At 39.1% G+C, this 25,030-nt stretch overlaps 3 protein-coding genes across 10 annotated transcripts; 1 reads left to right on the forward strand and 2 right to left on the reverse strand.

Moving 5' to 3' along the window:
• Positions 1-14: 14 nt before the first annotated feature.
• On the forward strand, positions 15-25,026 carry lipt1 (lipoyltransferase 1). 7 transcript variants are annotated; one of them, XM_085265906.1, is made up of 5 exons: positions 24-148; positions 9,530-9,635; positions 22,433-22,967; positions 23,534-23,755; positions 23,837-25,026. In XM_085265906.1, the coding sequence occupies exons 3-5, from the start codon at positions 22,460-22,462 to the stop codon at positions 24,247-24,249; spliced, it is 1,143 nt and encodes a 380-aa protein (XP_085122032.1). In that variant the 5' UTR covers positions 24-148; positions 9,530-9,635; positions 22,433-22,459; the 3' UTR covers positions 24,250-25,026. The 7 variants fall into 7 exon arrangements, with proteins under 7 accessions (XP_085122034.1, XP_085122032.1, XP_085122031.1 ...); XM_085265905.1 differs by lacking the exon at positions 24-148 and adding an exon at positions 7,998-8,226; XM_085265908.1 differs by lacking the exon at positions 9,530-9,635 and having other exon boundaries at positions 15-148.
• On the reverse strand, positions 939-8,006 carry LOC146547149 (required for drug-induced death protein 1). The gene is made up of 2 exons (XM_085265922.1): positions 7,610-8,006; positions 939-1,825 (listed from the first exon to the last, which is right to left on the reverse strand). The coding sequence occupies exons 1-2, from the start codon at positions 7,820-7,822 to the stop codon at positions 1,685-1,687; spliced, it is 354 nt and encodes a 117-aa protein (XP_085122048.1). The 5' UTR covers positions 7,823-8,006; the 3' UTR covers positions 939-1,684.
• Positions 9,575-20,350, reverse strand: LOC146547150 (uncharacterized). Of its 2 annotated transcripts, none has more exons than XM_085265888.1 (14): positions 20,191-20,350; positions 17,247-17,477; positions 16,715-17,131; positions 15,893-16,630; positions 15,585-15,622; positions 15,388-15,490; positions 14,771-15,119; positions 14,496-14,571; positions 14,271-14,410; positions 14,076-14,179; positions 13,171-13,228; positions 13,000-13,085; positions 12,747-12,860; positions 9,575-10,087 (listed from the first exon to the last, which is right to left on the reverse strand). In XM_085265888.1, the coding sequence occupies exons 2-14, from the start codon at positions 17,370-17,372 to the stop codon at positions 10,052-10,054; spliced, it is 2,385 nt and encodes a 794-aa protein (XP_085122014.1). In that variant the 5' UTR covers positions 17,373-17,477; positions 20,191-20,350; the 3' UTR covers positions 9,575-10,051. The 2 variants fall into 2 exon arrangements, with proteins under 2 accessions (XP_085122014.1, XP_085122015.1); XM_085265889.1 differs by having other exon boundaries at positions 17,247-17,520.
• Positions 25,027-25,030: the final 4 nt, after the last annotated feature.

Raw genomic sequence — 25,030 nt, forward strand, 5'->3', positions numbered from 1 at the left:
AGGCGGCTTATATTCAGGGCCAACTTTATTACGCCTTCTTTTCTCCATAAGGCCCGACAGCGGGGACTATTTTCAGTACAGCGGTACAGCGACACCCGGAGGTCATGTGCGGTCCGGCACCAGGACCACCTGTACTGGAAAAGAGAAGGTACAGCCAGAGGCAATGAAAGAAAATAAATTAAGCTCTGCAGACAGTGGAGAAAATTACTGAAGAAGGAAATGAGGGGTTTTGTAAAAGTAAAGGAGGATATGGATGCTGGAGAAAAAAAGAACCAAGACAAGGGGTGATGTTTAAATAGAAAAAAGGATGATGAAAGATGGAGTTTAAATAAAAAGGGAAAGATGATGTAACACTTACTGTGGAGCATAAGACTGCTCCGTTCCAGTTTTAGTATTAACTCTTCAGTTAATGTCCGACACCCTGAGAGTCCACAGGTGAGGCATGTTGGATAGGCATCATAGATGTCATACCAGGCTGCTGATAGTTAATATTATCAGTATTTGACTAGCTGACCACAGGTCAAATGCAGCTTGCCAGCAATGGTGTTTAAGCATCTAGAGGCCCATTTAAAGAGCTAATGTGGCATCCTACACCCGAAACATGGCTGAGAAAATCTAATCGATATCAGCTCATGTTTTGAGAGGGATGCAGTTACCTAAAATAGCCTTTTACAACTCTAGTGCCTAAAAGCACCAAAGTTTAATTATACAAGCTTTAAGGGGTGTCCATGTAGAAACACGCAAGCAGCAATGCGTGGGGGGGAAAAATACATTTTTTCGTTTTTACTCTGTCATATATGATGATGTGAAAGCTCTACTCTCTTTTGTGTAGCTGCTGTAGAAGCTTTTTTATTCCCTGCATCGTCCACAGCTATGGAAAAGCGTGTGCTACACCTCCTGCGTTGTATTACAGATAACTTATCAACAAATACGCCCACTTAAAAACAAATGTCCTCACACTTTTGTCATATTTACATTTATTTTTCAATAAGCACTTGTGAAATGCACAAAAAGTACCTGACCTTTGATTATGTAAACAAACATCATGAAAGACAAATTAGTTAGGTTTTTTTTTTTTGTTCATTCTGATTATTTTAACAGCATTTACTAACTCTCCTAACCTTGATAAAAACATAAAAGAGCAGAAAGGAGAGGAGTGTGTCAGCATCCTGTTAGAGCATCTTTACTTCATCCAAATATGGTTGGTTGACTGGAAGAATATATCCGTTTAGTGCTCCAGAACCTCGAAAATTTATCTCTGTCAATGAGTTTCTAAAGTGCAGTTGTGGAGAAGCACCACAAGGTGGAGCTTCCTTTGTTATCGTTGAGATTTGTACACAGACATTGCTAGTTGTTTGGTTGCCAGTGGTTACCAAAGCCCACACGTAACAAAGCTTCTTAACACTGTAAATAAACCCAAAGTGTTCTGAAGGGTCTGCTTGAGGTGAATTTTGAAACATGAAAGACTATTGTTTAATTTAACACAACAGCAGGGTTCGATTCAAATTTGAAAACTAAGGCCATAAATGTGACAGGTATCAATGGTTTTCATAAATCGAGTAAATATACAGTTTATATCTCAGAAATAGAATAAAAACAAAACAGGCACAACAGAGGTGATGAATTCAAAGTCAGCTTGAACACAAGGAATAAGGGGCTACACTCCTGGTCCCTCCGAGTCCCATCATGTCTTGCTGCCACTGGCTTGGTGAACATTTGTTACCACGGTGGCCACAGCTGAGAGAGGTGTGGAGTACACGGACGCCATGCTCTGCAGACCAGTTACCAGGCAGCGCCAGCTGAAGCGTAGTGCTTTCCCCACATTCTGCAACAGACCAGAGAAGAAGAACATTAGTGCTTTAATTTTGTTTTTTCTGTACCCACCACGGGTATTAAGGTCAATTACAACTAGATTAAAAACTATCTTGTAATATACAGGAACTGTCTCTAGCATTGGTCTTTGTCAGCTTGGGCAGTTTTTTTTTTTTTTTTTTTAGCCACAGCTTGCCGTTGTTGAAGTTGTATAATGAGTAATACTAGTTTATGGTCATTTCCTGTTTTGTTGTACTCGTTATGCTAATGCAGATGCATATTGTTCATCAGCAAACATGTGCAAAGACCACTATGAGGGTAAAAGTTGCACCTTTTTTTTTTTTTTTTAAATGTGTTGCCTACTGAAGCAAAATTAGTAGTGCTGAACCAAATATGTAAACAAAGCAGCTATTTATTTCATATTTACCCAGCACAACAAAGGCTCATTTGTTGTGTTGGGTAAATACTAAAGGCGGTGGCTTTGTGACCTGTAGATTAGAATAGAGTTTATATATTTGGAATATGGATTTTACTGCAGGACTGACCAGCTACATGATGACATAACAGAAGTAGTGGCTGGAAATGTTTAGAAGGAGAGAAAGATACTGAGCGAGACAATTTGATGCAACATGTCGTTACATTTCAAGGAGGTGGATACCAGGTTAAGTTGCAAGGTTTATAGATTTAAGACAGGGGCAAAAATCCCCTTTATCTCTGCTATTGATAGAGAAGAACAGAACAGGCAAAAAAGGTTAGCGTCTGGTGAGAAAGGACAATGAACAAATGGGGTTAAGAAAGGGAAGGGTGTGGAGCATAAGAACAGAAAGCTACTCTGTTCCAGTTTTAGTATCAACTCTTCAGTTATTACCAAACAACCTCAGCTCTGTAAACCATCATCATACTGAGTTGTTGTCTATTATTGTTTGACTGACAAACCACAGACCTACAGATTTATAAAAGAAGAACTTCATTTCAGCTGATGAGATATTTTCAAGTTATTTCTCTGCTTAACACTGGTAGTTCTCTTCCCATAGATGTCCATTACTTTATATTACAATGAAAAATTTGTCCCTAGTTTGTGAAAATGTTAAGGTTCAGAGGGTAAAACATTTTCCACAATATTTGAGATATATACATTTATAAATTTATCGAAATTGAAATTTTGTGGTTTTGCTGGGACGTCAACTTTCTGCTTTACTGTCTGCAAAATATAACAAACTTTCAGTTCAGTTCAATTCAATTTTATTCACATAGCGCCAAATCACAACCATTCTTGCCTGAAGGCACTTCATATTGTAAGGTAAACCCTAAAATAATACAGAGAAAAGCCCAACAATCAGATGACCCCCTATGAGCAAGCATGTGGCAACAGTGGGAAGGAAAAACTTTTTAATAGTAAGAAGTAGAGCTGGGCGATATGAGATTTTTTCATATCACGATATGTTTTTTTCATTTCAGGCGATAACGATATCTATCACGATATAAGCCAAATAACTATATTTGTAAGATTTAAATGTGCCGTTGCTCACAAGTAAAATGTGAAATAATCAGCAGCTTGTTTTTATTTAAATATTTATTTCCCATAATAAGTTCGACAGGGTAGATGTACTTAAGGAACATGAGACTTTTTCAGATAGATAAAGGCAAATATTGCAAACTACACAAAAGGCAGCCGCTAAAGCGTTTAAGTTTCAAAATAGAACAAACGAAACAACTACTAAATTGTCAATTCCACTTAGAAACAAAATATTAATTCTAAAAATAAATCTTAGTTTGTTTTACAGAAGAACAGACAAAACTGACTAACTTTTGTCAATATCAAATAAACTGAGAACTAAAAGGAAATTCTCAATCTCTCCTTGTTGTATAGCTGAGCTTTTCAAACAGTTTTAACAGTTACTTTAGTCTGACAAAAGCCGAATGATGAATTAGCGCTTCCAGTCAGAGACTGAGGCTACGTCCACACGTACACGGGTATTTTTGAAAACGGAGATTTTCCGTTTTCGTTTTAAAAAATAATCCCGTCCACACATAAAGGCAGAAATGAAGGAAAACGCTGCTATGAACATGCCAAAGCAGCAGGTGGCGCTAGATTCCTAACCGTGCAGAAATGTTGGCCAATCAGAAGTCTAGAAGCCTCGGTGGGAAAAAGTAAACAAAGCTGCGGCATAGAAGCAGAACAGAGTCGTATGTGTGGACGGACAGTAACTGTGTGTATATGTAAGCATTTAAACACTGCAGAGAGTAGAATTAACAGTAACAGTATTGTAGAAATTCATTTCACCGAAACAATAACGTGGCGCACAGTGTGACGCATGCACCAGTTTATTGTATTTCCAGACTTGCTTTCGGCACAATTTACAGTGCACGCTACTCTGTTTTTTGTCAGACTTGAAATAGCCGAAATACCTTCACACTACGGAACTTCTCTGGCTCTTCCGTTCGACAATCTCTCCGGCATTGGAACCATCATCTGTTTTCTCTTCGGTCACGCTCGGTTGATTTTTCTAGTCGGCACACTCATTTCCTCCATTACGCGCTGGCTCCATTACCCGCTGGCTGCTTCCCAAACAAACACACGTGCGGCTTGGCACTTGTGCTGTACGTAACAAGTCACGCGACGTGACGCTGCGGCTGTGATTGGTTCGGCTCTGCGCTACTTAATTTGGATTGGCTGACCATTTTTTTTTTTTTTTTAAGAGGACAAGAGCGGCGAGGTCTATCGCGATAGCTTAATTTCTCTATCGAGTAAAAGTTATATCGCGATACATATCGTTATCGTTCTATCGCCCAGCTCTAGTAAGAAGCTTTAATTACACTGCTCATTGCAGCTTAACTAAGGGCTCACCTGACACAGCCCTAACTATATGCTTTAGCAAAAAGTAACGTTTTAATCTAAATTATAAAAGTAGAGATAGTGTTTGTCTCCCAAATCCAAACTTAAAGATGGTTCCACAGAAGAGGGGCCGGAAAGCTGAAGGCTCTACTTTTAAATGCTCTACAAAGAACAATAAGCCTGCAGTCTGAGAGCAAAGTGCTCTATTTTGGTGATACCACGCTATGAGGTCATTAAGAGAAGATGGTGATTATTGAAGACCTTGTATGTGAGGAGCAGGATCTTGAACAGTAGTCTCAGTGCAGCATTTTGGATCTGTTGATAACTTCTCTGAGGTTTTGGGACATCCTGATAATAACGAATTACAGCTGTCTAGCCGAGAAGTAATAAATGCTTGAACTAGTTCTTTTATCACCAGGAGGCAACGTTTAACTTGTGAGATGTTTCCAGACATTAACAGTAACATTCTTTAATATTGGTGAAAAATGTCTTTTTAGCCTTACTCAAAGCCAGTGTAAAACACAGATAACCTCTGAGTTTGGTAATAAAGCGGAAGTGCCCTAAACCTGCATTCTGCATGGTAGCCACTAGGGGGTAACCACTGTAGTTGCAAAAAGATATAGAATAGAATGCCTTTATTGTCACTCTACAGATGTACAATGAGATACAGAGCATCTCCTACACAGTGCAAACATGTGGGAGAATAAAGGTGGTGAGATGCACAGTTTCTGCAGCTCTATATACATATGAACAGTATTTAGAAAAGAAAAAACATAAATAAAATGTATAAATATACAAATCTGGGAAAACAAAATAAAAAAGATAAATAAGTAAACAAATAGTGTTGTGTATTTACAGTGTAGGTTATTGCGTGTAAAATTAAGTATTGCACAGTGGTTATGGTAGTTGTGTAGTCTGTTTATAGAGGGAAGTCCTTGGGATGGGGGTGGTACTGTGTTGTCAGTGCGTGTGGGAGTTCAGGGTGATTATGGCTTTTGGGAAGAAACTATTTTTGAGTCTGTCTTTGAGTCTTTTGGTCCTTAAGAAATTCATATGCTCCTCGGCTCTGACCTCTATATCGTAAACACTTTCCTGCTGAGATAATGAACTAGGTCAATCCTTTCAGGTCCTATTTTGTCAATTTTGGTCATTCAAAGAATTTGAAAGGAGGATTTACCAGGATATGCTCACTGACTGTAATGTCATGAGTACAAAGTGGTAATAATGAAAGTACAGCCTGGCCCAACTTCAACTTCTTTAGATGGTTTTAGTAAATTTTGGAGAGTTTTAGACTCTTTTTAAATAAATAAAGAGGATGTGAAAATAATGAATCTAATGACTGCTTGTGGTCCTCTGCTTCAGTGTGGACTCAATAGTGTTATTTATCATTTCAACTCTTCATTCTGAGGCTGAATGAAGGTGTTTGTGATAGTAAAAGTTCTGTTTTACGACTTCCATGTTTGTCTGTTCTCAGAGGGATACAATCATCACAGCACATTATTTTGGGGGCCAAAGGCCAGAACTGTGTAGTGACGCTGAAAAGTCAATAATTAACTGCAGAGAGCTGAGACTAAACACCTTTGCACTGCAGGCAAACAACTCCATGTGTGGTTACTGCCTAAGCTACTTTGTATGATGTCATGTTTTATATAAACTCTTATATATCTTATAAATCTTAAATGTTAATCTTTAATTTTCTTTATTTTTATTTGTACCAGGCTTACTTTAATTCATTTATTCATTTTAAATTCAATTTATTTTGCGTATTCTTATGTACTTTATTTATATTGTACACAGTAGTGAGTAAATGTTTTGAGCCACCCTTCATTTTTTTTATATTTTACTAGGAAAATTGAAAATAGGTGCAGTAATTCATTGAAACATGTAAGTGCTCATGGAAACAGTATAAGAAGCAGAAATGGAGTTTGTACAATTCTAATGAGCTTCAAAGTCAATACTGGGGAGGCCAAACACTGTTAGTGTGTTTATCTCGGTCTCGGTCGTTGTGTCCTTGGGCAAGACACTTCACCCACCGCCTACTGGTGTTGGCCAGAAGGGCCGATGGCGCAATATGGCAGCCTCGCTTCTGTCAGTCTGCCCCAGGGCAGCTGTGGCTACAACTGTAGCTTGCCTCCACCAGTGTGTGAATGTGTGTGTGTGAATGGGTGGATGACTGGGTGTGTAAAGCGCTTTGGGATCCCTAGGCAGGACTAGTAAAAGCGCTATACAAATACAGGCCATTTACCATTTATCTATCCAGGTATGCTGTTACTGCATTGCCAGTGTGTTTGGGATCATGGTCATGTTGAAAAAAAAAGCTATTGCCAATCACATGCTTTCCAGATGGTACTGCATGGTGGATCAAAGTCTGATACTAATACTAGCTCAAGAGTTCATAATTCCATCAATTTCGACAAAACCACTCTGCCACCACTGTCTGAAATTCATTCCCATGACAGCATAATATAGCTGTCATTTTTAAACTTGGCATTTAATATAATACAATTTTAATTCTCCTTTTAATCTGGTATTGAATAATATTTTTGTTCATTTCCTTATTTATATATTTATTTAAAGATACATATTTGTTTTTTTTCCTTTTCTTTTTTGTTTTGTTTGATAGAAGTGATTTAATGAAATTTCAATTACAGTAATACATGTTTTTAATTTTAAATATAGGTTACAAAACTGGTAAAGGTTTCATATAACTCATTTAACTACCTATATCTGGTGAGCTGTTTTTTAGTTCTGTATTTTATTAAGTTAGATCGTTTATTTACATCATAATGCATCATGTTTTTATTTCTATGTAAACTATATGAACTATATGTATTTTCTGAATGTAATTGAACTTGATTGTACTTAGTCTTTAACAGTCTGTTCTAAGCCATGATTTCATCAACATGCCACTGCTGTGTAGAGGGATCTTTCATACACAGGTCAAAGGTCATGACTTCTTACCTTTCTGTACTTCTTGCATGTATTTTTCCTTTTCTTTTTCCTCGCCTCTTTCTTCCTCTTCTTTTCCTCTGCAGTCTCCTCTCTCTCTTCATCATCCTCAATCAGAGGTTCATATTTATCTGGCAGGACGCTGAAATAAACCTCCTTGCTGGTTTTCTGCAACTTTCTCCCCACTGAAGAAGCGTCTTCCTCCTCCCTCTCCTGTGCTCCCATCCCTTCCTCTCTGTCGTCTGACTTTCTTCTCCTGCTTTCGGGCAGGGAGACCTTTGGAGCAAGGAGGAGTCAAACTTTATTAGTGGCCCCAAGCTCAGCGCAGACAGGAAACTCTGAGCTTTGACATAAAATCAGGATTAGAAGAAGAATGTGGAGGTTCCTCAGTTTTGAGGCTGAAGTTATCTGAAGTTTTGTGCACAGCAGCGGTTCCTCCCTGTTTGCTTATCTGCTGTTTGTTTTAGGTCAACAAAAAAAAAAAACAGAACAAGAAAAACAGATGAAAGTGTAACATGGCTGAGAGGCAGATTTCTAAATGGGAAAATACTGGAAACACTCCTCTCCTTTGACTACGATGACCTGGATGACTGAGAACCTTCACAGACACACTGGAAACACTGACTTTTGTGAGTTTTATTTTAAGCAATTAAGTAAATAAATAAGAGGAAGGAAAAGGAAGAAAGCTCAAACAGCTGAGCGGACTTCAGTCGTTAGTTTGAAAAACACAAAACATTTCCACTTTATCTCAAAAGGAGATAAACTAAGTGCTCAAATTGAGTAGAAGAAAGTGCTTTATAGTAATCTCAGACAAAACAACTTTTATGGAATTGAAGTCTTAAAGGGAAAAAAAGGCAGATGTACTCAAACATTCATGAAGAACAAGCCCTCCTAGATACATGGACATCACTGTGCACTCTGAAAACCTTTAGCTTGGATCTAAAGAGCTTGGAAAGGAAAGCGTCTGGACTTCTTTACGTTTCTTGAAGACGTTTCACCTCTCATCCAAGAAGCTTCTTCAGTTCTAAGTGCAATTGGTGGAGAGTCCCAGATTTTAAGCCCTATGGGAGTGTCCACAAGAGGGTCATGGACCCCCTATAGATCCTCTACCTAAACACATGAGCCAAGGTGTGAAAGCAGGTTCTGGTCACAATCAGCCAAGGTTTCAGGTGAACCCATAGTGAAACCTAGTCCAACACTATCATTTATGTATTGAGATCTGGGACTCTCCACCGGTTGAGCTTAGAACTGAAGAAGCTTCTCGGATGAGAGGTGAAACATCTTCAAGAAAACTTAAAGAAGTCCAGACGCTTTTCTTTCCAAGCACCTTAGACTACGATGACTGAGTCCCTATACAAACTTTAGCTTGGATATTTCCTGCTTTAGTCTCGATGATAGACTGACCTGATGGCATATAACATGATGTATATTGTCAAATATCGCAGCCATCGCACAATGTCAGTAACATTGTGCGATGGCTGCACAACTGCACAACTGAAATACTCGGGTAATATTCATGTTAACTTTTACTGTCTTAATTTTACTTCGGGCTGTAAAGCTTCAGTTATTATAAGTTAACCAATTCAAAATTTTGAGTTAGTTTCTAATCCATGCCAGCAATAAGCTATAGTCCAAATGATGGCACAGAATTTGTCTTTGTCTAGTCTTGTGTAGAAAAATCTCAGGTCTGCAGTGAATGTGTGAAAACAGCTTTTGGGATAACCTCTGACACAATAGTGAGGGTAAAACCTCACCAATGTGTCTGACACCTTGTTACTCAGGCTTATTATCATCCACTTATTTTTAGCATGTTCCTCTGATGTTGAAAAAGAGGACATTGATGTGAAGAGCTGTACTCACACAGAAAGCCTGCGGCCCCATGTGTTTACTTTTCTGCTTTGTCTCTTTGTTGTTCCCTGGTGTGGTAATAAGTGGAGCTCTACTGAGCATCAGAGGCCCAGAGGCAGAAGACTGACAGGATTAAGGAAGAAAAACAATATCCCAACATGCCTGAGCTTAAGTCTGGAGGTGCTCTCAAGTAAGACTCTTGGCTTTTCTTAGTTTGTGGGTTTATTAACTGACAGTAATTTAAAACACACACACAAACACATTTACATTTAAAATACCATATTGTACAGTCAAAGGACATAACAGAAAAAAGAAAAGCTACAGTTTGCAGAACGGATTGTAAAGCTTTCAATTCGATTTCAATTCAATTTAATTTATACACCTCAAGGCGACTGTTGTTGTGTCCACCAGAACACCCAAGGTGAAAGGTTGTCCTGGTGGAGTTTTCCTTTTCAGCTCATTTAGTGATTTAGAGATGGTTTTTATCAAATTAGGAGCATGCCTTGTGATTTTGTGAACAAGTAAGCCAGACACAGTTTAGCTGTTTTGGTTCAAGCCTTGTGTTGGTAAGTAGTGTGTAGCTCCAGAGGGCGATGGTCCAACAGTTCATGAAGCAGCCTGAGATCTTGACGACCTTTGACCCTGCATAAATAAAAAGAGGAAGTTAGAAAAGAAGGTGATACTTGTTATCACCAAAATGAGTGTGTTAACACAATGCAACAGTCTTCCAAGGAGTTGATGTCCCAGCAAATTCACTGCAAGGTGAGACCATGTAATGCTCAGACAAAGTGCAAAACACCCAAGAGCTACATTTCAGATTCTACAGGCCTCGGTTAGCATGTTAAATGTTTAAGTTCATGATAGTTTAATTAGAAAAAGGCTGAACAAGTTTGGCTTGTTTGGAAGGGTTGCCAGGAGAAGGTGTCTTTTCTCTAAAAAGAACATGGTAGCAGAGCTTAGGTTATCAAAGTTGCAACTAAATAAACCACAAGACTCCTGGAGAAATGTCTTTTGGACATGCAAGAGCAAAGTGGAGACATTTGACAATAGTGATTTGACATGATGAACTGGACTTGTTTTGCATCCACAGAACAAGGTCATTCACAGCTGATGCTTGGCTGAAATTGGGTCATGCAGCAGGGCAGTGATCCCAAGCACAGCTTCAAATCTACAACAGAATGGCTGAAAAAGAAAAGATTCAAGATGTCGCAATGGTCTGAGTCGAAGTCTAGATCTGAATCTGATTTAAATGTTGTGGTGGGACCTTAAGAGAGCCGTGCGTAAACAAATGCCCACAAGCTTCGATAACTGCATGAAGCACCATTGTAAAAAGCTGCAGTCATGATTGTGTTTCATGATGTAAGAAATTGTTAAAGTTATACAGAAAATGATTACTGCGAATTGCTGCAGCTAAAGATGGCTCTTAGAGGTACTGAATCTTCAGGTGTAGATAGTTTTTCATAGGACTGCATAGATTCCACTAGAGCACTCATTAGATTGGCATTATGATAAGAAAAAGACCCCCAGTCAGATCGTAACTCCATATCACATGACCAATTGCCCCACGCCAGTCTCACCACTTTTTAAATTAGAATTATATTTGTAGTTGTAGGAAATCCCCTTTACAAACATATATTTTTATATTCAATAACCAGCTGATATTTATAAATCATCATGGTAAATAATCAAGCTACAATGAGGCAGACCTAGTAGAAGGCTGTATGGGGCATATTAATTATCTATCATGACTCTGACTAGTGGCCTGCCAACTTCAAATATCTGTAGCTGTAAAGTGTGCAGTCTTTCATCTCCAAAAACATCCTGTAGAAACTTCACACAGCTCAGGTGCTGCCTGTAGACTTGGATTCTGAACAAGATGTCACTGTGTGTGTTCAAAAGATCAGCCTCCTGAGTAACATGGAACAAAGTAAAGACACATTTACAGATTCATGAAACAGACTAAAACCACAGTGTACCTACAGGAAGCTGAAATGAATCAAACTGATGGAAATCTAAAACACGAAGCCGATGATAAAACTCTAAATGACACCAATGGAAACTTGCTGAGCTCTGACCACACTCACACGGTGGCTATTTGAAATGTCATGTCACAGTGTGTTCACAAACGTGACGGCTCTTGACAGGAAGTGGCTGTCCGGTGTGTGTTTTTGTGTGTGTTTTGTGCTGCAGTGTGTGTGTGGAGTGATAACAGGAATTTGGTTTCTGTGGTTTTTATTCGCACAGCCTTTAGTTTCATATCTGTTCACTGACCTGAAACTCTGAGGCGACTGACTCTACAGGAACTGCACCTGACATTTTACTGACTGATCACTAAGATTACAGAAAGGGCCTGGTTAAAGATTTAAGTAAACTTTGAAAGCCCAAATCTTTACGAAAGGACTCTTTTCCATACTTGATTATAAAAAAAACCCACACACAAACAGAGAGAACTTTAGAGCAATTAAAAGACAGCATAGCTAACTCCAATAAAGTCCAGCTTAAAAGTCTAAATTAGTCCTAATTCTAGTCCCATGAAAACATCACAAATCCCTAATCAGGCTAAATACCAGTAAGTCCTGAGTCAATTCCCAAAGACACAAAAGATAAATTGGTATAAAATAAGTACTTGAATGAGGGTAGACGTCCTGCTACATTACTGTTTGATTTAGAGAAGTAAGGTTTAAAAGCTGAATTGTTAATTCTGAAAAACGGGTCAAACAAACTGCAGTCATCAATGTTAAAGCCCAATGTTTTAATCAACCCATTCATCCACCCTCATATCTTATTATGCCAACGACTGAACTGGTTCTTCTGTTTGAACTGATTTGTGTAATTCTGGAATATAAAGAATCACATTATCAGCATATAGCAATAGCTTAAGATGATCAGACTTGTTAATGTACTTATCTAACCAATAATATGTCTTGCTTTGCAGTTTATTTTACTAAGAGACCATCCAGAAGTGTCCCAGTTGTGATGAGTAAAGTAACATTCAAATAGATTTTAACACTTAGCGGATATCTGCGTATGTGTCTTGCTAGCATAAGCTAATAACGTATGACTTCACTTTCCTTAATGGGATCAAAGGGTTCACAATATGTTAAAGTTGGAATTTAAAAATTGGACTTTACAAACCAGTGGCAGACAGTCATTGGTTTGTCCATAAAGTTTAGGGGAATGAAAAGACTTCTGGGTCACAGCAGTCCATTTCAGTAACTCAGATATACTAAAAGGGCCACTACAGCTATGATAACCCTTCTGATTTAAATCATTAAAAAAAAAAAGACTTTTTGTTCCTTACATTTGTGTTGGGCAAAGAGACTGTCAGGCTAGTTGATGTCTTGGTGCTCAGACTCAGCTTCTTCTTCCAGAGATAATAAAACTCAACACACTCAGAGAGGGACTTTGTTTGAACCTGAGGATACAAACATCATGGAGATACATCATTACTTGTTACAGACAAACAGCAATTGTAATTTACAAAATTTGTCACTTTTGGTTCACCCACTGGTGGCACTGCAGAAAGACATTAACACTAGTTAGCAGGAACTCACAGTTTTCTGGATGCTACTGAAGTCTTTCTGATGGAGCTGCAGAGATTTCACCAGTGACCTTTTCTCTGCTGCACTCCAGCTCACACCTACAGTATAAATAGGGATATTAATTGCTGTGTTTTTTATATCTGTGAATTTCTGAGTCTGTGGTTAGATGGAACAACAGCTGACCTGTGTGGTGACGGTGGTTGTTGGGTTCAGGAGTCGATAGCAGCTTCTCTACCGTCAGCTGAAAGACATAATAAAGTGATGTCATTTTAGTCATGCCTGACATGGTAAGATTAAGTAGATTTTTATAGTCCCATTAATATTTTTGCTTTTTCAGATATACTTTTTTTAAATAGTTTTTTGGTTTGTGGATTTTGTCTTTTTGGTGTTATTTGAGTCTATTTGGGTCTTTTTTTGTGTGTTTGTTTTGTTTTGTTTTGTTTTACAGTAGCTGTTTGTGTCTTTAAGGTTGTTTTTGCCTCTTTTTGGTGTCCTTGTGGTGGATTTTGTCTGTTTTTTTGTCTCTTGTTTCTTGCCTCTTTGCAGTTGGATTATATGTCTTTGTTGTCACTTTTTTGTCTTAGTAACTGCTTTTTGTGGCTCTCTGATGTTTTTGTCTCTTTGTGGGGATTTTTTTTGTCATTTTGTAGGAGCTTTATGTATCTTGTGGTTGTTTTCTGTCTCGTGGTGTGGTTTTAATTATGTATATGCGATCATGTTTGTGTCTTTGTGGTAGAATCTAGACTCTGGTGTCTTGTTGTATTTTGTGATTATTTCTATGACTTTGCTGACATTTTTGTGTATTTTTTGTTTCTTTGTGGTCTTCTTGTTTCTTTGCAGGGTTTCCAATTACGTTGTTTCTTGTTCTTCCTGAGCATGTTTTATTTTCACCTTCATTGTGATGTTTTTTGAAGCTTTTAGGCTTTTGTTGTGTATCTGAGCATTTTGGTTCACCTGGTGCTGTAGAAAAAAAGGCCCATTCTGTAATCTATTCAGAATGTTGTATTTTTCATGTTAATATTCTAAACAATAATAACACATTTTTATGTAGCCCACACTGAAGAACCAAATAGTCAAAGAGATTTTACCAGAAAGTCTCCTTTGCACTCTGATAAGACTTGGAGAGTGTACTCTGCGCTGGCTCCACCCCCTGGGACCACGCTGGATCGAGTCATCATAAGCAGAGTTTCCACTGTTTGAAAAGTGGTTCCATTTCTAAGATTAGTTCCAAGATCATCTAAAAACAACAGCAAGATTTCTGTGCATTCTATGTGTTTGTGTACCTCTGTGCTGATTGACGGGACGCTCTAGATCATCCCATGGAGTCCACTGTAGCAGTGCATTGTGGGAGTCAGAGTGGGCATATTTTTGGTCTTGAAGCGGTGGGATCTCAGCTTGGAAGCCCCGCCCTAAATTGATCTGCCTGTGATAGACAGTACCAGGTTACCAGACGATCAGTAGATAGAACAATAACAAAGATCTTTTGGTAAGAAGCAAACATTACGTACGGCTTAACGATTCCTGATGTTAGTGTTCCAGGAGGAAGAAAGGCAGTCTCTTTGGCACCAAGGTCCCTGGCTCCATCTGCCAGTCAGATGCTAACTTTAGCATTGTGTCATGACAATCATCCAATCATACTGCTCATTGTTTGTTTTTTCATCGACTCAGGATGAGCGCGATGCTTTTGTTTTTATCGTAACTGTTGAGTGTTTGGAGGCTGAAATGGGCTAAAATTAGATGGTTATAGATTTCAGGTGCTCGTCAATGCGATTTTATGACTTACTGTGGAGCTGAACAGTCTGCACTCTCTGCTGCCTCCTGGTGGTAAGGGAGCAGTACAACCCTGGCCCCGCCCTCTGAGGACACAGCATGGGTGGAGGGGTGTAGTGACGGGTGCCTTTGTTAGGTGCAGAAGCAACTCTTTTTTCACCATCTTTAATGCCTTTGGCAGCATCTTCCTCATCTTGCGGGCGCATCAGGCTGCGGAAGAGTGCAGTGCTTCCAGTAGCTGGAGGGAGGCGGCTGCTTCTTGTCTGACCACCCCTACTTGCCTTTGACACACTTCGTGATTTCACTGGGACAGATACAGGCAGCACCATGGTGAATGGGCGCTGAACCGATGGGGCAGAGCCCTAAACAAATGTAACAAAGAAATTAATAAATAATCCATCCATCCATAAATATTAAAGACTTACTTTGTATTGTTTTGCATGAAGAGCCCACTAGGGGCAGCCTAGATGACAATGTATAGATGGCAGTGTGGGGACCTGACTCTCTTGTCCCGATAAAATAAATAATTAGATTTCAGAATTATGACTTGGTTAACTTGTTGGTATCTTTTCTATATATGATTTATAGATTTGATTTGTTTCATTTATTTTTTTAGATGTTACTGAGGACCTTTTTCAAGCATGTAGATGATCTGAATCCACTGTGTGAACGCATGTGACCATTTAATGCTGGCAGGCTCCTGAAGTCACGCTTACACACCATACACAGCAGCCTGTGACACACATATTGGAATCATTGACATTAAAATGTATAAATAAAGATTTAAAACTATAAACATGCTTATTATTGATAGGGATTGGGGTTACCTGGTGTCAAGACTCTCAGCGGTATGCTCTTTTTGCATCTAAAAATTAACAGAAGAAAAATAAAACAACAGAATAAAGGTATGGTGACATTATTATTTATTTCTTGATTGTTTCTACTTTTAAACACCTACTTTTTTAAAATTAACTTTATATTTTTTTATATAGTTGGTGTCTGTTACTTGACTGTTTTACCCATATTAGTTACAGAGATTTATTTACCTACTGTCTTCAGCAAATTGATATTTACTGTACATACTTCCATATTTACTATAATCTTTAATATAAATTAAATTAGCATAACAACATACCCAGTTCCAGTCTGCATGACTATCATCTCCTCCTTTCCCTCCTTTCCCTCCTCCACACTCCTCTGTCCAGTTCAGCCCAGTAGAGAGGCTCATAGACTGGGCAGCATTCCTGACATGCTGGCCCCGTCTTGGTGTGGACAAGCTGGTCTCAGACGTGCCAGCAGTGTGAAGTAGGCCTGTCAGGTTCTGCATCTGCTCTGTTTGGCTTGAGAGGAGGCGCTGGTGGTACTGACTTGGATCAGAGGTCTGATCACTGTTTATCTGGGTGTGAAAACCTGTTCTCTCCGTCCTGGGGTGCATTTGAGGACTGGGGCTGGAGACTGCTGGGGTTTGGGGGTAATGAGGACTTGGACCAGGAGTTGTGGGGCTACAGAAAGGCTGCGGAGCATTCAGGTAGCCATCCTGGAAAAACTGGGTGCTGGAGAAGTCTTCAGCCGGGTTGAGCTCTGTGGCACTCCACCCTCCCACAGAGAGCCTGTGGGGAGATGGATCAGCTTGATGGGCTCCTGCAGATATGGAGTCCAATGCGGCACACTGAAGTTGGGAAACGGTTGGCTCCAGGTGCCTCCAGCTGTCCTCACCTGGATTAGACGTGTCACTATGTGTGCACACACCACTGAAAAGAAGCGTTTGAGCATCGTAAGATCTATGTGTGTTCTCCAAGGAATCTTCATGTTGAGGTAAACCAGAACTGAACTGGTTCTGGTTCTGAAAATCCAGATGAGCTGAGGTTTGGTTCTATTTTAGATCAGAAATAGAGAGAGGTTATTGATCAATCTGTGTTCAGGATGAGAGAAAATAGTTCCGTTTCTGTTTTCTTACCTGGTAGGAGAAACTGTTGCCATTAAGAAGGCAGGAAAGTTCAGAGTTGGATTCGCATTTGGCCCAGTTTGAATGATCCAAGTCTGGATCGGGATTCTGGCAGAAGAAGTTGTGCTGAGATGAGGAGAAGAGGTGAGGGGAGGATATCTGTGGCTGCAGTTCAGGATAAAGGGCATGCTGAGTTGGGGAGAGGAGGTGAGGGGAGGTTATCAGTGGCTGTTGTTCAGGATGAGGGGATGTCACCTGAGCATGGGGTATAAGGTGGGGAGAGGTGACAGGAGGATAAGCAAACTGAGGGGAGGTCAGCTGGGGAGGAGGGAGGTGAGGGGATGGAGTCTGAGGGGAGTTTATCTGAGGCTGATGGAAGAAAGGGGAAGAGGATCCCTGCTGCTGGGGGAAGAGGTGAGGGGACGTAACCTGAAGATGAGGAAATCAATAAATGAGTAAATTGATGAGTAGAAGTTAGTAAGATGATTTTTTTAACAGTAATAATTATTATCTAAATAAGGAAAGAAAAAATAAAAATGATGACCTTGGCGTGTGGAGGATTTCCATGGTTCCTGAATGAGTGGGGGGAGGAGAGGGAAGGTGGGGTCTGGGAGGGGTGGTAGGTGATAGGAGGGGTAGATGATGAAGAATATGTCCAACAGTCAGACATGATGTCATGCGCATGCACACTTGTTTGACCTGAATGTGTGTGTGTTTCTGTGCATGATTGTGGTCAGTAGATGGTGCTTTATCTGGATGGCATCTTCATGAGAATCTGCAGTGATGCAATTGAAGCCTGGTTAGTGACACTCTGGGTTCTGTGCAGAGAATGAATGCAGATGTGTTCTTAGAAAAGATAAGGAAGAGGAAAATTTGCTTACTGTTTTGTGGAAAATCTCAAAAAACTCTATTAGAAAACTCTTTTGATGTCTATTTTTCTGTGAGTGTGTGTGGTCTTATTTTGAGAATATATAATAGAGGTTAAAAAAAAAGATTTAATTCATTTCTTTTGCTTTTTTTACATCTAGATTGTTGTTTATTAGTCACAATATCAATTGAAAACCTTTACTGTTACAGTAGATCTGAATCTGTCTTGATAGGGGTTGTCTGCTGAGTTTGAAATGCAGCTATACTAATGTTCAAAAGTTTTTGGTCAGAATGAAATGTTTCTGTCATTGAAATAAATTTTGAAGTCAAATAACATTAAGTTGAAGTGATAATGAATGATTAATGAGAGTTTGTGTAGGCACACAGACATACTAAAAACCAGATGTGGGGCAACATCTGGTTAGCCTTTATTTAACTGTAAAACAGTCACTGAAAACTGGGCAGTGTTTAGTTTAGTTCAAATTTAGACAAAGATTGATGTGTTTTTGGAGCCCTAATATAGCCTTGAATGTATGATTCCATCCCACAAAGCAAAAACATCAGGAGCAACAACTCAACAACTTTTAAACGTGAGAAGGCATTTCCTCTTTACACTAAAAAGATATCAAGAAAAGAGAAAGGTCTGCCCTTCCATCCATCTTCTTCTTAGTAATAAAGCCTTTCGACACAGTCCAATGCAGTCCTACTGTATTGCAGGTGGTCCTGGCTTACAGTTCCTGATAACTGGCTGACATGGAAGGAAGGAAGTTTATTTCTGATAAATTCTATTTTAAGTAAAGCACTCTTTGCCATATACCTAGAGCCAGTTTCTGGTATATGGGGTCTCATCCGGGATATTCAAACCAGTTGGTAAGGTTAGAGCTTTTGAACTTGCCAGTGGTCAACTTAGCTTGCATTTGCTGAAGCCTAAACTCATTTTAATTGTTTTTCTTGAGCGCCAAGATTGTGAGGAGTTTCACACAAGATGTTGTTGTCTTTGGATGATGACTTAAACTTGTTTTGTACCTTTGATGTTAGAACACAACATTAGTTCTCTATTTGTTTGTTTGTTTGTTTCTCTATTAGTTTGGATAAGCAATGCTAAGACCTTGCAAGATTAAAGTGGTTGAACTCTATAGGACCCATCAGGATAGTTTTTTACTTTAGCAGAGCAGAAAACATGGCTAGTTGAATCATTGGCTAAGTGCCCACCACAAGTATCCATGTAGGGGTTGAGATTTGTTGTGCCTTCACCTTTGCAACTTGTAGACTGTGGCTTATTTGTGTTACTTTACACCACTAACCCACGCAAGCAGACAAATCTTTTAACATTGCAACACCTCCACAAATTCCAACAAGAAAGTCCCCAGTTCATCAACAGATTCAAAGCCCTTGTAGCTGCAAGACATCATTTTCTAAGAGTCTTTACAACAACCTGAAAATGCCCACATAATATGACCACCTTGATTGAAATTTGGTTCAAATCAGATGTACTAAACACAGCCCAATTTCCAATTACTTTTGGGCTGCACAAATGCTACCTAAATTTGGCCCTGAAAACATCATCAGTAGAGGTCCAGTGCTTGGTGGGTATGTACACCCATTTAGATACTCCATGAACTCATTCATCTCTCCCAGACTGGATCTAATAATTTTTTCTGGGTGATATTCTGAGGACCTCAGAAAAAAATGTGACAACTTTGTTTTCCAGCACAAGCCTGATTTTATAGATGTGTATGAAAAATTAGTCTACAGCTCACTTGGTCTCTGAGCTTAGTGAACACTTTTCCAATGAGTTTATATGTCAGTCTTACTTTCAAGTCCACTCCATCAAGTCTTCTTTTCAGTATAATCAAACTTTAAGCTTACTTTGGAAATTATGGTCCAATTAGAATTGCATGTTTCAAGTGAAAATCCTTATTTCTAACTTCTTTGTTGTTATGGTATAGGGCACGTGTTGAGCATTTTAGCTGTTGCCGTCATCAGGTCACACTATAGCTTCCTAATTTTAACAAATATAGCTCTTGTTAAGAAATGCTGCCTCTTCAGTGGCTGAAACCCTGTACGAAAAGAAAGTTAGCAGTCAGAAATAACTGTGTTTAAGCACTGTTAGTGTGCGTAGAAAGGCTCTGCTGACCTATACTGTGCAATGGAAGATTCAACTAAACTCAAAGTAGACCTGTCATTACTAAGTAGACCACACGGTGCCTATATGACTAAGTGTGAATGTGTGATAACACTTCTAAGAATTCACACCCAGAGATGATTAAAATTCATCCTTTCTTAAAGTGACACCTCCAAGTTTTACATGAAGGTCAACACCAACATTGTATTTCATTCTTTTTCTTCTGTTTTCACATCTGGATTTTAGTTTTTTTTTTAATGTTTTTTTTTTCAGAAAAGATAATGAAGCCTTTTAAAACATGTACATTTTTATATAGAGACAGAGAGTTTCCACCTTAACTGTAAACCTATGCATCATTTAGAGCGAAAACGTCTATGCTGAAAAGGTTAATGTGACAGATGCACAACAGTAAATATTACAAACGAACAAACGGAAAGTAAAAATCAAGAAGAATGACAGCAAACATTTTGTTTGAAATGCAAAAATGAGCGCTCACCTGAAACATCATCCACTCAGACTGACTGACTCTGACCGTGTGTGTGTGTATGTGTGTGTCAGGATGTGGTCACACTCTCTTCCTCTCTTTGGTCGATTCTTCATACTCTGCGCTTCTTCCTCATGATTACGAGTTTAGAGGCCCGAGGAGACCAACGCGTTCAAAGAAGGAAATGTAAGACACAAAAACTATCAAATGAGAATCTTAAAGAGCGCAAAATATGTGAATAAATGAAGATTTTTCAATCTTAATGCTGACTGAATCGATGTGGTTAACAACTTTATTCTATTACAACAAAGTGGGTAAAATAATTTTATAATCTCAGCAGATGTTGCTGCAGATGTTCGAAACACTTTGTTTTTTGGCGGCTTTGTTGACCATGTTGGTGCTTCCTGAAACGTCTGAGTCCAGATTAAAGAAAGACAGTAAAACTGCACAGATTATTCTAATCTGAAGTTTACTTTGAGAATAATCAAGCACTCAGAACATTTATATTTATATTTTTGCATATGCAATTTTTGTTAATAATGGCATTTAAAAAAAATATATACACGTATATATAGTTCTGTGTTATAAAACAAGACCTCAGTTGTCTGTATTCTACTATCTACGTCTGTGTTAATTAGAGTTAAAGCACATAAAGTACATTTTAATTCGGGAAAATGAAGATAATAAATAAACAGAATACTAAACTTTCGGTGGAACTGTTGTCAGCTATGTTGCAGTGCAGCACGGCCGCTTTCTCAGTGAAGGACTGAGTTCAAGTCAAGTCTCAGGAAAGGCGGAAATACATAAATCTGAACGCTTTGTATTTCCAAAATAAAAGCAGTTATTCAGCTTCTTTCTGTCAGCAATTTTTAAGTGATAGAACATCACGTATAAACACATTTATAAAAGTTTTTTTTTAAAAGAAATTAGATTTAGATTTCGTAACTATATTAGTTTCCTTGCTACCCTTTTGACAGTTTGTGGCAAGGCTTTTTTTTTTCGCAGTAGGATGCGAAGTCCTTTGTCTTAGTTTTTTGTTACGTGATAAAAGTCAGTCAGATCAAAACTTTCATTTCATAAATGCATTAGTTACATTCAAGTTAGTATTTTCTCTTAATAAAATGTTAAACAGACATAAGTGGAATTTGTGTTCAATTCATGTCTAAACCTGTTAGACCTAATTTTGCTTAATATCTGAGTGTTCCTTAGTTTTACTCTGCGTTTTGTTCTCATTTAGTCGACTAAGAAATTAGTTGCCAGGAACTTCCCTAATATTAAATTATGGAGGACATGCAAATTCATAACCAGTTAAATGAATTATTTTGTGATTGTGTTTTTTTCCTCGTTGTCACAGATATTTAAATTTGTAATTATTGTTTTAAGTTATATATTTATTTATTCAGTTATTTATTTACTATTATTATATATCAATTATGTATTTTTAATTAGTTTTTGTTATGATTATTCATATTGTTTGTTGTTTATTTCGTTGTTCTTGTTGTTTAAGGATAAAACCAAATATATACTGTGACAATAAAATAAGGTGTATAAAAATCTGTGTAAGGCTTTGCGTAGTTTTACTTTGAAAGTTCGAAGCGGAAGTTGGTTGCAGTTCGTGTCCGTACCAGGAGCTCATCTCCGGTCCGGGTCTGCGGAGACCAGCATCCGCTTTCAATCCCGGTAAGCACGGTCTGTGAGTGGCTGTTTGTGCACGTGAAATGACTTACAGCTGCAGCTCGCGTTTTAAAAACAGCGCGAGGAGTTAGTGGTAAGCTAACAGCTACAGGACGTTCGGAGAAGCAGGGGTCTGTGTCGTCAGACGTTACGTTGTACGTCGTGAACGTGGTGCAGTTTAAAAAACAATGATACAAAGTGTCTGTTTATGTTGCTGCTTCTGGTCCTTTATGGTTTTTGTCATTAAAATAACTTTGTTTCCAAATTTAAAAGGAAATGTCTCAAAGTTATTAAAGAAAAAGGTTTAAGAGCTCCATTTCTGCCAAATGACAAGGTTCAAACAGTTAATCAATTACCAGAAATATATTTCATATTCCTTTTCTGAGTAAAATATAAAAAATATTGAGATATTAGTGAAATGTTACAGATGATAGCTATTTTAAGCTAAGTGAGTTTTCCATCAGTTTTTTTATTTTTTGTCCTTCCACCTGAAACGTTGACAATAATATCTATGATGGAAAAAGTGCACACACAAAAAGACAAAAATTCATTTCCTGTTGCTTTTATTTTGACATTTTAGATGTTCCTGACCTCCTGACATGAAGTGATGTCAGAAAGCACAATGATGTCACAGATCAAAAGGACGTTTTCTCTTTTAAACCAGCGAGCCTGCTCCAGATCCAGCTCCAGCTTCTTCACAGACTCTGACAGTGCAGGATTGGTCCTCCAGTCTCACTCCACCGATGTGTACCAGAATCTGGCTCTGGAGGACTGGATTGACGCCAACGTAGAACTGCAGGGGCGTGGCATCTTGCTGCTATGGAGGAATCGGCCCGCCGTTGTCATCGGGCGCCACCAGAACCCTTGGACCGAGTGCAACCTGCCGGTCATGAGGAGAGCGGGCATCCCTCTGGCTCGCAGGCGGAGCGGCGGTGGGACGGTCTTCCATGACCTGGGCAACCTCAACCTGACCTTTTTCACTTCCAAGAAGGCGTACGATCGGCAGAGGAACCTGAAGGTGGTCACAGACACACTGAGGCGCCTCCGGCCCGGACTGGACGTCCAGGCCACCGACAGGTTTGACATCTTACTAAACGGACGATACAAGATCTCAGGTACGAGGCTAGAGGGAGTGAATCAAAGCACAAGAAAGCAAAAAAGGGAAGAAGATTAATTAATTACAGTAGAAATAAAAGACATACAGACTAATTAATGATAAATGATTTTGAAACCCCTGGTCTACTGTAATTAACACTTCATTGGCAGCACCCAATGGTGGTGGTTATTACAGTGTAGAGAGCTGGAGGGTCTAAAGTCTTCATGTTTGCCTGATGAGCAATAAATAAAGATTATTGACGCAACTGTATTCCTTCATATTTTTTTATATCTGTTTTTAAATGTTGTTTTAATATATTTTTCTTTATCTGCTCTCAGACTATTAAACACACCGACTCTGCAGCTGGATTAATAAAAACTAAAAGTAGATGTTTCCATGTTTCTGATTGGTCACATGCTGCTAGCTCTTCCTCTTTCATAGCAAATTCAGAATCCAGAATTGTTACTGTGTTTGTTACTGTTCATGTTTGTTGCCTATTCTCTGTTTATTTTTGTGTAGCTTTGATGTTTACATTCATGTTTCTGATTTTTATTTTTTTTTATTTGTTATTTTGTTTACTTTCAGGCACCGCATCCAGACTGAGCAGGAAGTCGTCGTACCATCACTGCACACTGCTTCACTCTGCCGATCGCTCCGCCCTCTCCTCTGTGCTCCGCCCTTCCTGCCCCGGCATCCAAAGCAATGCCACTCCCAGCGTCCCCTCGCCTGTTGCCAACCTCCTAGACCATGCCCCCTCCCTGCAATGGGAGGAGCTCCTGGGTGCTCTGGTGCAGCAGTATAACACAGGTACGGTCTTCCTGCACCCCAAAGGATACGCTCTGTCTGTATTCAAACGTTTCTGCTTTATTTATTTTTGTCTTGTTTCAGAGTTTGGCCTGCACTCTGCGTTGACCGTCATAGACCCAACTAACGAGTCCATGTTTCCTGGTGTCGGTGAGATGGAGATGGAGCTGCGGAGCTGGGACTGGACATTTGGGAAGACGCCTAAGTTCACCATGGAGACGCAGCTGGAGCTGACGAATGAGCAGCCGCCCGCTCGCTGCTCTGCTCGCTTGCAAATGGAGGTGAAGAACGGGCAAATCGAGAGCTGCCACTTGGACGTCCCTGTGGAGTGGGTCCCCGTGCGGCTAAGCAGCGAGCTAAGCAGTGTGCTGATTGGAGAGAGGTTCTGTCCACATCGAGCCGCCGCTGCCTTCAGCGCACTGCTACGCTCAGAGAGCGGGGCAACGCACACACGACTGCACCGCCTGTGTGATGCCATGCTCACTGTGATGGGCTGAGACGAGGCAAATATGAAACACAAGTGAGAGGCTGCAGGCCACATTACAGCCGGTTAAAACCTTAGAAATGGAGGAGATGTCTGTATGTCTGATGGGCAGATCATCTGAGCCAAAAAACTAATCAATTAATAAAGGAAATGATCGTCACAGCTGAGAGGTTTTCCTGGAACAGACATTTACGGACATCTGAGTTTTCATTTTTTACCCTCTTGAGTGAACAGAGCTGCTTTTTCACTTCATTTGAAATGCTTGAAAGGAGCTGCTGTAATTTAGTCACAGCTGTGAAAACTGTTCATGAAAATTCACACAGGTTATTATTTTCTATATTTTATTTGGTAAAATACAAAAACAACTACAACAAAAATACAAAAACTCATATGTTATTATCGCCTTCATTTTTCTCATCAGCTAATGCTTTTTTCTTTATAAATGCATAAAACTACATTTGAAAAGGTTTTCATACAGCAAAACAAGATCTAAAAGAGGCCTAAACATTTAACTTTAACATAACTTTAGTATTTAACATCTAAATATTTAGACGAAAACACAATTGTTTTAGGAAATTCACAAAAACAATAAATCAAACAGTTTTTAAGCACACAAATCAAAACATACAGGTAAAAATGAATTTACTGTAACCTTCTCCGTTAACTTTAATTATTTTATTATTATTATTTTATTAAGCATGTACTGTAAAATAACACCTAACTCTCCCGATAAATGTGCCAGCACTGTTATCGTATATATTCATTTTCTTAAATAAATATTTAAATGCAAGTTG

The sequence above is a fragment of the Mchenga conophoros genome, linkage group LG23 (genome assembly GCF_057382185.1).
Source record: "Mchenga conophoros isolate Kocher_MC1m ecotype Shallow Benthic linkage group LG23, M_conophoros_male_GT1.1, whole genome shotgun sequence".
Lineage (NCBI taxonomy): Eukaryota > Metazoa > Chordata > Actinopteri > Cichliformes > Cichlidae > Mchenga > Mchenga conophoros.

Bases quoted from the DNA above. Each gene is read 5' to 3' on its own strand.
- LOC146547149 (XM_085265922.1), bottom strand. From the start codon at position 7,822: ATGGGAGCACAGGAGAGGGAGGAGGAAGACGCTTCTTCAGTGGGGAGA. The intron at 1,826-7,609 runs GTAAGAAGTCAT...GGTCTGTTGCAG, and splicing joins CATGCAAGAAGTACAGAAAG to AATGTGGGGAAAGCACTACG.
- LOC146547150 (XM_085265888.1), bottom strand. From the start codon at position 17,372: ATGTCTGACTGTTGGACATATTCTTCATCATCTACCCCTCCTATCACC. The intron at 14,180-14,270 runs GTACACAAACAC...CTTTTCAAACAG, and splicing joins TCCCGTCAATCAGCACAGAG to TGGAAACTCTGCTTATGATG. The intron at 13,086-13,170 runs GTCAGCTGTTGT...TTTATACTGTAG, and splicing joins CAACCACCGTCACCACACAG to GTGTGAGCTGGAGTGCAGCA.
- lipt1 (XM_085265908.1), top strand. From the start codon at position 22,460: ATGTCAGAAAGCACAATGATGTCACAGATCAAAAGGACGTTTTCTCTT. The intron at 22,968-23,533 runs GTACGAGGCTAG...GTTTACTTTCAG, and splicing joins CGGACGATACAAGATCTCAG to GCACCGCATCCAGACTGAGC. The intron at 23,756-23,836 runs GTACGGTCTTCC...GTCTTGTTTCAG, and splicing joins GGTGCAGCAGTATAACACAG to AGTTTGGCCTGCACTCTGCG.